Raw genomic sequence first — 13,531 nt, 5'->3', positions numbered from 1 at the left:
AGTTAATCTCAACCCTGTGCAGTAGGTCCTAGGAATCCCCTTATTTTACAGATAAGGGTGATGTGAGTTGCCCAAGGCCACACAGCTAGTGAGTAGCCAAGCCAAGATGAAACCCAGACACTCCGGTTCCCGAGCTCACACCCTGAACCGCTGCACCATCTTGCGTCCATCTCAGAGCAGGGGCCTCTGGGCTGCTTCCTTCTCTGAGCCTCTCCTTCTATGTAACTGCACACTAGCGGGTGCCATCTCTGCCTTCGTCCTCTGGCCTAAATGGGTCCCTTATCTTAACTGGGACAGATTGGAACATTCACAGAAAATTTTAATAAGTAAGGAGAATAAAAGTTCTTCCTGACACAGGCCTAGTACAACCTGGCATGAGCTGGCCTTACCTCACGGCCTTTGGCTCCCCGTCTGCCTGGCTTGGTGGGTGGCCTGGTGCCACAGTGGTGGAAACAGCTGCCAAGACACCCCCTCCCCACGTGACTATCACCATGAGTGGTCCTGCCTTTTAGAAAAGCCGGATTCCCAAAACTTGTACAAAAGCAAAGCCAACTTCTCATACCTAGGCACTAGGTTCTCGGGAAGAAGCCCAGTGGGTAGCCCTAGCAACTCATTTTACTAATTTGTGGTCTGACTACGTAGTTCCAGTCAGCTGTATAACAGACTTGCCCTGCTTTCGCACTGTGTCTTTGGGGGCTAGTAGTGGTTATGAGCGTGCACTCTGCATGCAAATTCCCGTCATGCCAGTGTGCTCACGATGTGGCCTCCATCGCAGGCCCGCTGTGGAGCTTTATCCCAGGTCGAGGTACCCATGCACCTGCTGGGGCAGGACTACACAGTGTGTTTCCAACCTGTGCCAGTCTTGACCACACTCAGCTCCATTGCTGGCTTCCAAAAAAACCCAAAGAAACAAACAAAGAAACCCAATAACCCTAACCCACTGTGAACTTTGTCATTTTACTAAAGCGGACCCCCTAAAGTAAAACTGCTGGTCACACAGTGTAACCATTTCTCTTGAAAAGAATCCCCATTAGATACGATGAACAATCTCTTACACCAAGCCTCCCAGGAAGAGCTGTCAACAGGAGTTCTTCTCTGTCTTCCTCGCCCTCCCTCTGGCCTCTCCCCCCTCCCCCACCCCAGGATCACCTCCCCCTTTTCCCAACCCTCCCCTCTCCTTGTTCCTTTTCCCGTCTCACAACCCGTTTTTATTCAGAGCATTTGTGTGTATCTAAACCCAGGCACTCACCCTCCTAAAAGACCTACACAGCACAGCTTTTCCAAGGGGTGCCTGTGTTGGGGTCACTGAAGCAGGCCCACCAGGGATGGGGGAAGGTCAAAAGTTAGAGACGGAGACCGTGAAAGGGTCAGAGATCCCAACTGGCCACTGGGACCTAGAGCAACTCACTTCACATCTCTGCACCTCAGAATCTTTTTTTCTTTTAGGTCAAGGTGAGTTTATCGTCCAAATAGCATAACGTAATTGCATCCAAAACCATTTCAAATTCATCTTTAAGCTAGTCAGAAAAACAGGTTATTATTTTTAAAAATCACTTAACACTGAACAGATAGGACCTCTTAAAAGGCAGCTGACTATACCATGTCACCGTCATGACCAGTACAATGTTTTTTTCATACTTCCTAAAAAGCTGCTGTGAATACTGATCATGCTACTTTATTTAGTACATACTCAAATGCTGGCCAAATAAACACCCACACCCACCTCTTACAGAGTACATGGTGAGAGAATAACATTGGCTTGATATGGCATCACACTCGTTTTAAAGCAAAAAAAAAAAAAAAATTATAATAATAATAATAAAAAAAAGTCCAAGATGAGAAACTGTAACAGAGAGACAGATTTGAGTGCACCTCAGATTCTCCATCTATACAATGAAAACAAACTGAAAGATCTGAGGCCACTTCCAGTTTCCACATTCTATGGTTTTAGGTAACTGTCTAGCAAAACCAACGAGTTATAATTGAGGGACAACTAACTCTCAGTTGTCCTAACATCTTTTGGTTGTAGGTTTAAAGAACCTTAATTACTTGGTCGTCACACTATTTCTTTTTTTTTTTTTTTTTGAATTTTCTTTTATTTCTTTTTTTATACAGCAGGTTCTTATTAGTCACCCATTTTATACCCATCAGTGTATACATGTCAATCCCAATCTCCCAATTCATCACACCACCACCTCCACCCGCCTCTGCTTTCCCCCCTCGGTGTCCATACGTTTGTTCTCTACATCTGTGTCTCTATTTCTGCCCTGCCACGCTATTTCTTAACACCCCACCTTGCAAAAAAACATTCCCAATTTGAGGAAAACTTTGCTTCTTCTCCTGCCTTTGGTCCAGCCCCTTAGAGAGCTCGACCTTCTATGAACACGTATGAATGGAGCAGAGCTGTCTTCCTCACAAGAGCACTATCGAGAAAACAATGAGGGCTTTTTGTGGAGGAGGGGGAGCTGCTTCTGAATTCCCGTCTTCTTCAAGGACCAAACAGAAACGATGCTCTGGGTCAGAGATTAAACATCACAATGTCACTATTTCCATTTTCAGTTCTTTCAGTGTCTCCACCCAAACACAAAATGGTTCCCAGAAACTGGCACAAAGGGGGGAAAAACTGTGACAGGATATCAAATTCTGCTGACCTTTGACTTGATTTTGCTTTATTCCCTAGTAAGTAAAACCCAGAGAGTAGAGGGAAAAAAAGCCATCTGCCAAAAACTGTGTCCTGGGATACAGAGTGATGTGAGTGCCAACCCCTGCATACGCTGTCCTGGCTTGGTTTGCTTGCTTTTGTCAATTCCCTGATTCTCTGGAAAAAGACTATCCCCAAAGCCATGAAAGCATCTAAGTAGGATAAATAGTGGTAAAGAGTTCCTGCCCATGAAAAACAGCTCTCCATTGTCAGACATCTCCTCTTAATTGATCTTAATAAGCTATTTTAAATGAAGGGGAAAGAAAAAGCATAGCACTAACACATGGTAATTATCTGTAATTCTCCATTTGTAATGTCACTGAATAGAGAAAATAATGCAAACGTGGACAGATGCTGACTAGAGCTCTATAATGACATCGAAATTACGGTATTTTGTACAGTAAAGAGAACAACTAAGCTGCAGTATTTCAAAGGCAGGTTTCCACTCCAAGGACAATACACACCATGGACTGTGGGGAACTGTGATGAGATGAAATGTCCACAAAGTACGACCCCTGGGAACAGGCAGGGGTTAGAGGTGTTTAGCTTTGTGTCCAAACAGCTGATGGGTGTGGCAGAGACTTGTTTAGCTGAGAATATTTAATGTAAGATTCAGTGATTCTGCATCAGCTTTAAAGTGAGAGGAAGAGCAATAGACTTCCCAGCTTCCTAGACAGATTTTTGGGCAACTTAAAAGAACTCTAATCTTAGCACTCTAGAAGTTATCAAAGGTCAAACATCCTTATTTTACAGATGATCAAAATAAAACTCAAGAGGAGGTCTCACAGCTGTTAGCCAAGCCCCAGGTATGGTAGAGGAGAAAGGAAGGGGTGGGAGGTCATGGAAGAACCACTACTCTTTATCTTACTGGTAATCTCATCTTCACTCTTGACCAGGAATCAGCATTTCCCTAAACTTCTTCATTTATTTCTGCATCAATAAGTGATCCTTGAGCACTTACCATGTGCCATGGAACTGTGTGTGCTAAATGCTGGGGTTACTCTAATAATTAAGATACACCTAGTGTAGTGAGAACAATTTTATCTAATGTCTCTGCAATAATACAACTTATTAGCATGTTTTAAAAATCCCATGCCTCTTCACTCCAGACTTCCGCATCTGTGAGCGATCTCCTGCAAGTCTGTGCGCATACGTGAAGGAATGGGTCTGTACTCAAGAGCATTTAAGCAGCACCAATTGACCCAGTGGCAACAACAAAAAAGGACAATCTTGGGCCGAGAGCTGAAGATGGACTGGGAAGAAAGATGGGAGACCAGGTTACCAATGGATAACAAAAAAAAGGGGAAATGACCAAGACCCTGGGTAAGGTACCTTCTGGGATGGCCACACGCAGTCCTAGGTCAAGGATCAGAGCAGCCCTGCCTACGGCAACAGCCTGAGGGAGAAATACAAGTGACCTTTTGCAGGTGGATCACTGCAAAGCTTAGGTTAGGTTTGCCCTAGGTTGACAATTACCAGCACTAGGAACAACTTGCTTTAGTTTTAACAAAGGATGAAACAATTGAAACTGGAAAAGAGGTGAATCAACTTGATCTTTACTCTAGTTCTCTTGAAAGTTACCCGGATTAAAAAGAGAGCATCTCCAATCTATTCTGGGGAAAATAAGTTGGGAAAGAAAAGCTGAAAATAATTACATGAGTGATTTTTAATGGATATAACTTTTCTTTTGGGATTAACATTTAAGAATTCCATTGAGGGACTTCCCTGGTGGTCCCAGCGGTAAAGAATCTGCCTTACAATGCAGGGGACGTGGGTTCGATCCCTGGTCAGGGAACTAAGATCCCACATGCCACGGGGCAACTAAGCCCACGTGTCACAACTACACAGCCCATGCGCCCTGGAGCCTGTGCGCCACAACTAGAAAAGAGAGCCCGTGCACCCCGTGTGCCACAACTAAGACCCAACACAGCCAAAAATAAATAAAAATAAGTAAATAATAAATAAATCTTAAAAAAAAAATTCCACTGAAATCATATTATACACTGACCTAAGCCAATTTAGCACTTCAGAAAATGGCCGGTTCTTTTGATAAATATAAGGAACTTCCAGTACGTAGAGGTTACTGAGAGCTATGTGCTCCCAATCCCAAACTGACTATTGGTCTCAGTCCAAATTCTGCCAACATACATAAGCAAGCAGGCACAAAAACAGACAATCCGATCTGTCCTTTTCCAGAAGAAACTTCTCTTTTTGAAGTCAGGCACTCAGACAAGGACCATGCAGTTCACTCTGAGGTAGATACAACATTCTCAGGACAGGACAAGCACACCTGAGTGTCAGGTGGAGAACAGAGCCCTGCAGGCAGTGAGGACCCGCAGGCCCACCGCCCTGCCGGCCCAGCAGGTTCCCATCCCACGTTCACCAGGCGTGCTGGGGCTTTTACCTTTCACTTTATCAGTGAAAAATGTTTTTCAGCATCCTTAAAGTAAAGAAAACCACTCGGACGATATCTGAAGTGTTGGGGCAACCAACTTTCAAGAATGTATTCCTAACGAAGGTGCTTCCGATGTTAAACACTCCAAGAGAATGAAAGTTAATACGCGTGTACATCATGGCACTGTGTACACTTCCATCTTCCTAAAGTACATTACCATACAGACAATTTGATTGTTTCTACAAAAGAACACTTTCAATCTTTAAGAAAAATCATGTACTGCTATTTTACCGGGCAAATTTCCTCGTATAAACTTAAATTATTGAGGGCTACTAAATCAAATTAAACTTGTGGAAATCCTGCAAAATTTGATTTTGCTCATCATTCATTCTTCTCCTTCTCTATTAGATAAAATGCCTATTAAAACAACTGCTTAATCATGTTAAGTTACTGTTTATATTTTTAGGACATCACAGTCAAAACCTAAGATTTATTCCTAAGTTCTTCACCAAAATGAACATATTCTTCTTGTGTTACTAACTTGTGGATATAAGTATTATGCCAGAATTTCACTCTGTTTTAGACTTTCACACAGTCAAATTACGTTAACAATATTAAAATCATGATTTTAAATGACATTTTAAAAAAGAATCATGGTGTTCTCCAAGGTTTTGCCATTGTAAATCATTTTGATAATAATAGGAAAACTGCTATTTATTTATATAAAACCACATTATGTTCAACCCTAACCACAACTTTATATTCCCATTTAAGAGATGGGAACACTTTAGCTCAGAAGAGTTAAGTGAACTGGCCCAAATTACAAGATGAAAAAGGACACAAGATTCAAAGCCAGGTCTTCCAGGCTCCAAATCCTAAACTCTTTCCTTTATGATTTGTTACTGCACCCAAGCCCCTGAACAAGTTAACTAAACTATGCAACTCAAAATAACAAAATCACACAAATAAGCCACATTTCCTATTTCATACCTTTAATCCTCTGAAACTTCCTGGGCTAGTTGGAGAGGAACTGGAGGATTTCGTAGATTTAGGAGTGGAAAGTTGGCTGCTGGGAGTTCCATTAACTGATCATGAGACAACAAAGGAGACAGAGATCATTAAAACTCAGAACCACCAGATTGTGTAAAAACACTAAGCATATGCCCAGTATAGCTCCAATGGAGCTTCAATTCATTCAAAGCTCAAAGCAGACGGTAAATCAGCAAAAAGCAAAAATAATGTGTCTTACTGCATTACAGACAAAGTATCAGACAAATAAGCAGTGAAACTAGAATTATTTTCAATAATAGTTTTCCAACAGTGACATAAACAAATATATAAAACGTTATGGAGTTAGAGATGTGAGCAACAACTTGTCCATATATCCTGCCTGCCATCACGGGTAGAGAAATGTATGGCTGTTATATTTGTAATGGTCTACTCTGAAGGTTGTCCTATAACTACTCCAATATCCAGCGTCTTAGTACACACCAAGCTGAATAACCAAGATGTTCTTGTGGCTCTCCCAAATCAATTCCACCATGATTATAACACATTTTCTAAGTATATTCTTAATAGAAAAAGAAAATTACTGGTCATTTTCCTTGTAATACCTACTTATTTGTTTGAAAGCCAATTTCTTATTATCTAGACTAGTTATTTCTAATTCCTTCCATTTTCTTGTCTTCTCAACTTAATTTCCCCATTATTCAGCAAGTCTTGGTGGTTTTTTGTACACCCTCCTCCAAACTTCCATACACTTCTTACGTTGAAAGCTCAATTTAGAGACCCGGTAGGGCAGAGTATGAGCACGGCTGTTTCAAGGGGAGGGTTAGTTTGCAGATTTTATACTATACAATGCTAGTCACACATCTCAGTATAACTCAGGCTTATTCCTAATTATACCAATGGGATCCACTTCGGCTGTAATTTCACAAAACTATTAGTTAACATCTGGTATTGGTATATATATATATATTTTTTTTTTTTTCTCTTCTAAGGAGTGCTTTAACCCCTTTTATCATTAATCTTCGATGCTTTTGCCCCAAGCAGATGAAAACTGACACTCATCTCTATGGAAAGAAAAGCAAAGTCCATTTCCTTTTTAAATAATCTTTTTAATACAAGGGAGGAGACAACTGTTATTTTAAACGATGCTAATAAATACAAAAATCAAAATGCAGAGATAAAGGTCCTGCATAGGTGACTCAAAAAAGTAAGCACCAGTCCTTGAACGGAGGCAGAATTCTGGATCTGTAAGTGTGTGTGATGAGATGAATCAGTCATGTATGTTTATTTTATTGCTCCTTGTAAAAATTCAGCAACGATGAAAAAGTTTTCCAGTTATTTTTAAATTACCAAACTTGAATTTTTCTAGTTTAAAACCACTCATTCATAAATCATTATCAGTTATCTAGATTTCCTTAACAAATGTATGTGGGTATTTAGAGCACAAGTACAACACAAGTAACTGTACAATTAGAAACTTTTAAGAGTATTCAACAGCCCTGATTATTTTTCCATAAAGTTACACTTCAATTAATGCTCTTTCTTTTAAAAATTCTCTTTAAAGGGAACTGGCGGTAGGAATTCACGTAAAATAGAGATTACTATGAGCAGTGAACTTAGTAAGCTTGCTGTGAGCTGATACTGAGTTTGGCTCCTTTTCTCCTTCATTCCACACAGCAACCGGTTCAGGTCACCAGTTCCTACTCGCCAAGGGCTGTTACCTTTCACTGATATTCAGAAACCACTTTGATATCAAAGATTTCCTTGGAACAGTGACAGAAAAGGGACTAAAGAAGAAAAATTGGTTCCTGCAAATGGTCAGCCCTGTGGCAGACCAATTTCCCTAAAAACACACCTCCTGCCTAAACATAAATTTCTTAACAAAACTCACCGCCAGGAATTGAACTGGTATCAGTAACTACATGTCCATAGTTACCCTCAAATAACTCCCATCCTAAAGAGATGCTAAGCCATATACAGCCCTCTAAGTTTCTGATAGCATTTGAAAGGTTCTAAAAAAAATGTTGTCTAGCGAGAAGTTTTTTTTTTTTTTTTTAACATCTTTATTGAAGTATAATTGCCTTACAATGGTGTGTTAGCTTCTGCTTTATAACAAAGTGAATCAGTTATACATATACAATATGTTCCCATTTCTCTTCCCTCTTGCATCTCCCTCCCTCCCACCCTCCCTATCCCACCCCTCTAGATGGTCACAAAGCACCGAGCTGATCTCCCTGTGCTATGCGGCTGCTTCCCACTAGTTATCTATTTTACATTTGGTAGTGTATATATGTCCATGACACTCTCTTACCCTGTCACATCTCACCCCACCCCCTCCACATATCCTCAAGTCCATTCTCTAGTAGGTCTGTGTCTTTATTCCCGTCTTGCCACTAGGTTCTTCATGGCCTTTTTTTTTTTTTTTTTTTTTTTTCCCTTAGATTCCGTATATATGTGTTAGCATACTGTATTTGTTTTTCTCTTTCTGACTTACTTCACTCTGTATGACAGACTCTAACTCCATCCACCTCATTACAAATACCTCCATTTCATTTCTTTTTATGGCTGAGAGAAGTTCTTAATTCCATTTATCTGCACATTTCTCCAGGCTCTGGGAGGGTAAGTGGGGCCTGGGGCAGAGCCACACTGTGCTGTCTCCCCCGACGCTGCTGCTACCAACAGGCAGGTCGAAAACGCCCAGCGTCTCTGCGGTGCTCCCCCTCCTTCACTACACCCTGGATTTTCTCTCCCCAAATAAGGCTCTTATCCACCCTTCCCCTCAACGGTAAGGTAAGAAATAAACTTGGGGGCTTTCTTGTTTGCTTGCTCTGAACATTGTTTATCCTGGTGGATGATGACAGATTCACAAGCTAGAAATCCGAAGTGAGAATTTTTAAGATGCAAATGGTGGTAACTATTTACCCACTTGTATCACCCAGATTAATTTCTATGTGTTTATTACATATCATTTAGCTATTTAGATAAATGTAGAGTTTTGTTGAGGAATTTTGTCAGTCAGAAGACTTCATTGATGGGAGCACTTCTGTCCCAAGAGTGAAAAAGTACAATATGACATTTACAAAATTACTTGCTCTGTTTGAAATTCCAGTGAGTCCCATGGAATGTTCTAAATGGTAACAGGCATACTACAGCTAAAGCAGTCTGTAAAAGCGAGTTATACTTCTGTGTACTGTGACATTTAATAATACAAAACTCTCTCTCCATTTTCTGTATCTACAGTGTGTGCTGAACATGCTTTTGAGTTAATCTCTTATAAAGAAGCCATGTGCTCTCTGAAATGCGATTTACATCTCACAACTTTTACTTATAAGTTAAGATAAACTTTATTAACCCAAACCCAAATATGGACTCAGTTGAAAATCTGGAGTACTGGAATCCTAAGATTTTCTCAAATCAATTTCTAAGCATTCCAAATTCTAGTTTAAAAGATTTATACACTTATTAGACTATATTATGAAGCAGTTGGTCTGCAAGACAAGTATGGCTATGAAACATGTTTTTAGTTCAATATGTTAATTTCCCTCTTTAGACCTCAGGCAGACAAAATTAGATTAATTTTAATACCTGATCCTTGAACCACTCTCCCCACTTTTATTTATATTACTTATGTGATAAGCATCTGTAAACCTATCACCAAAACAAAAGCTAAGAACCTGACAAAAGTCTAATTTACCACGTGGTAAACTCAGTGAAGTGTATTTACACAAATTTCATGTTATATTAGCTTTCCCTGCATGTGAGATACTTTACAGAAAGCACAATATGATTTGAAATAAGCTTAACATCAGAGAGATGCATTCAGTTAAAAATATTCATAGCGCTGATATTTTAGAGAGAGGATGTTGGGCCTATTAACCCCAGGGTGGGGAGGAAGGAGAGGAGAGTATAATTGCTTCTATGGCCATTTTCATATTACCAACAACCCTTAGCCTTTTTCAGTAACAGGCTATTCTCCCAAATTAACTAGAAGACACACCCCTTGAAGCGCTGTGTCTCCTCCATCACTGTGTACCGTGACTACACACGGACAGGCACCTGGCAACCTTCTGGGGATGACTGGCTCTCTAACAAGTAAGGGAGGCTGAAGCATTGTGAAGCGCTTGATAACTGCACAGATGTCCACTGGTAAAAGCCGGATGCATTCATGGAAATGGAGCAAAAGGAAACAGAAATATGGCGAAAGACGAAAACAAAAACCCAGCAGAGCGACAAAGCCATAATAATCATGGCTCACCTGGGGATTTGGCTGTAGAGTAGGCCCTGGAGTAGTGGCCACCCCTCTTTACTGGACACATTCAGTATAAACAAAGGAGACAGTAAGGAGAGTGGTTATTCAGCAGGTCTAAACGTGTACACAAAAAGAAGGGCAAAACAACCCGACCTAGAGAAAGTGGGGTAGGTGCTGAAGAAGCAGCAGTAGAAAGTAGAACACCCCCCAAACTCAGTATTTTATAGAAAGGTTGATGCTTCAGACAGTTTTTATTGATACTACTTTCACATGTTCTAGATTTACCACATGTAAAATCACAGTTTTTTCACAATCTTTTCCTTAATAGGAAATGATATCAGCAAAATTATAACTACTATAAGCGAGCCTTACAGAATCAATATATCAAGATTTGGGGGATATTTTAATTCTTTAAAATGTCAAAAGCTGTCAAAATTATGACAAATCTATAGGCTTAAGATCTGAAAGAAACTTAGAGGTAAGTCTGACTCCGAAATAAGCAGTGCTACTTTCTAACAATAATCGTTGCCCCTATTAAATTGCTCAATGGTGGAAAAGCCTGTGGAAACTTGTCAAGTAAATACATTGCTGTTAGGCGTGTATGTTTATGTTTTAAACCAATAAGATAAGAAAATATCCACAATCTTATAACACAAAATTAAAAATGCAGCACACAGTGGTCAAAATGTGAAACACTTCTACATAAATACCAGAAGAATCTAGATAAGACTGTTCTTGAGAAAATGTGTCAGAACAAAACCAAGTGTTAGGACACTTATTATAACTTTGAGAAACAGACTTAAACTTCTGGATTTAAAAATCATGTCATGTATATGTCATTCTGGAACCTGGCTGCATACAAGGATGGGAAAGACTACTAATTCATGTTAAAGAAAACTGAAGAATGATCTGCTCCTTTTGTGACTATCCATTTCCTTTCCCTTTAACTACCTGAAGCTGGTGATTTGCTGCGTCGAGAAGGCCCAGGGCTCTTGGATCCAGAATACCTAACAGCTGAGGTGCGAGAATAAGATGACTTCAAGACACGGCATTCTAGAAAGGAAAGAAAGTGCTTATGTAGATCTGGTTTTAATTCTAACCAAGGGAAGATCACAGATCACATGTTACAGTAGTTTACTGACTAGAACCATTACCTGATCATCTTTCCTATTAATGTTAAACAACTTTAATATACAGAGCAACTGTCCCAAAAGCACACCTGAGGTTACCTTAAATTAGCCTTCAAACCTTGTGACTCACCTCATTGTTCCAGATGGAGTTCTTAATACAGAAATCCTGATGTCCTAACTTGATTCACACATACCCACAGCCTAATCTACACATGTGCAACTTATTATTATTATTTTGGTCAGTAGCATTGATAGGCAAAGGCTAAAACAAAGAGTTCTCTCCAAGTTTCTGATAACCTTAGTTTGAAAGGGTATAGGACTCTAATTTATGAACCCCTTACTGTCTTATTTTCCATCTGCCCAAAGCATCAAAAATGAGGAAACTAGCTTTAAACAATAACTTCGGTCTTTCCATAAATTGCCAAATAAATTAGCATGTAGAGGACCAGAACTAATTAAACAGCTTAAATAATCACTTCTAATTTGAACAATTAAGAACCTGGTTTTTGGAGTCATGCAGATTTGGGATGAATCATGGATTTGACTTTGCTAACTGGTGGACCTTGGTTAGGTCTAAGTCTCAGTTTTTTCCCCTATGAAACTGGGATGAAAATAAATCTGCTTCATAGGCTTCTTATAAGGATTCAATTAGATAACATATTGTCTGTAATTCACATTAAAATACTTCAATTTTCGCAGACAGATTAAAATGTGGGTTGGTTTTAATCTATACCCCAGGGGTAATAAATTAACAAGTGAAGTACACTAATCAGGAAAATACACACCAGGCAGGTGAGTTAGCATTTGAAAGACTCTAATCAGAACCTTACTCAGAGGGGGCTGCAGCAATAGCAGCTTAGTTAATTAGCAGTATGGATGTTAGAAAGTACTCCACTGCTGGAAGGAGTGGTGTGTGGGTTAGTTAGAAACTTCCTAAAGGCACTGCCACTCCTTTATGAGCAGGATGGGTAAATCTAGAAAGCCCATAACCAGAACTTCAGAACTGCCCCTAGGTTTAGGAATCTGAGCCAGTCCTGCACCCAGCTCATTAACGGAGGGTTTTGTTCCTTGACTAAGACTAGGTTAGCTGAATTCTATGGATTTTGAACGGATTTTTAATGTAAGATGTTGTCAGCAGTGTAAAAGGACAGAGTTGGGACTCATCAAGATTACAACACAAGTTAAATAACTGAGTTTTTAAAAAAGTCTTTGCCTCCTGAACACTACCAGGACCCTGTGGGGCTCCTGGGCACAGAAGCCTTTCTGTGTTCCCCGTTTCTTTCTTTTCTTTCTTTTCTTTCCCTCCCTCCCTCCCTCCCTCTCTCTCTCTCGCCTTCCTTCCTTCCTTCCTTCTTTCTTTCTTTTTAACATCTTTATTGGAGTATAATTGCCCCACAATGGTGTGTTAGCTTCTGCTTTATAACAAAGCGAATCAACCATACATATACATATATCCAGAGATATGTTTCTCCGTTTCTTGTAGGGAATAGATTCCAGCTTCCATGACTTCCCCTGAGTTCCAACAGGGCAGGTTCAAACCGTTGCTAATCAGGGATGGGAGGGGACGCAGAGACAAGGGAGGAGCAGTCAAGAAGCAATAGTGCAGCCTTGGGGCAGGGTTCTGGTTCCCCCTCAAGGGATACACGTAACAATATCCCTTAGGTAAATTTACAACATACATGTAAAGCCCTGAGTACAATGCCCAGTACATATATAGTTAAGTGCTCAATAAATGTTTTATTGCTGTTGTTGCCACCCAAATTAACTTTACAACCTGGAGTATAATATTATTGAGTTTCAGTGTCTCAGCTTTCAAAATGACTTATATTGACATTGAAGAAATATTATGAAATGAAATTAAGCTACAGTCAAAAAAGATGTAAAATACAGATGATATGTAAATGCACGTTTTTCAGTCAACCCATGAGAATAGGGGAGAGCATTAGCATAGATAGTATTGGCAATTCTTTATGGACTTTCTGGTGGCATTACTAATCTAAAGCAGGGCCAGTACAACAGAGTATAAGACAGTACAGAAACCCCCAAGA

At 40.0% G+C, this 13,531-nt stretch overlaps 1 protein-coding gene across 8 annotated transcripts in view; it reads right to left on the bottom strand.

The window, feature by feature from the left end:
- Positions 1–13,531, bottom strand: part of DCLK2 (doublecortin like kinase 2) — a gene marked incomplete at its 5' end in the record, with an annotated part of 151,616 nt that overhangs the window by 45,825 nt on the left and 92,260 nt on the right. For 6 of the 8 annotated variants that reach the window (XR_014264078.1, XR_014264079.1, XM_082463365.1 and 3 more), the window contains 3 exons: positions 6,087–6,181; positions 10,360–10,410; positions 11,305–11,406. Coding sequence is in view for 6 of the 8 variants with exons in the window: in XM_082463365.1 (XP_082319491.1) it covers positions 6,087–6,181; positions 10,360–10,410; positions 11,305–11,406 (248 nt within the window). The remainder of the gene's footprint in view (positions 1–6,086; positions 6,182–10,359; positions 10,411–11,304; positions 11,407–13,531) is intronic. The other 2 variants (XM_082463363.1, XM_082463362.1) reach the window with 1 other exon arrangement.

The sequence above is a fragment of the Balaenoptera physalus genome (assembly GCF_965194825.1).
Source record: "Balaenoptera physalus genome assembly, chromosome: 5".
Classification (NCBI taxonomy): domain Eukaryota; kingdom Metazoa; phylum Chordata; class Mammalia; order Artiodactyla; family Balaenopteridae; genus Balaenoptera; species Balaenoptera physalus.
This window is presented reverse-complemented; position numbering and strand designations above follow the sequence as displayed.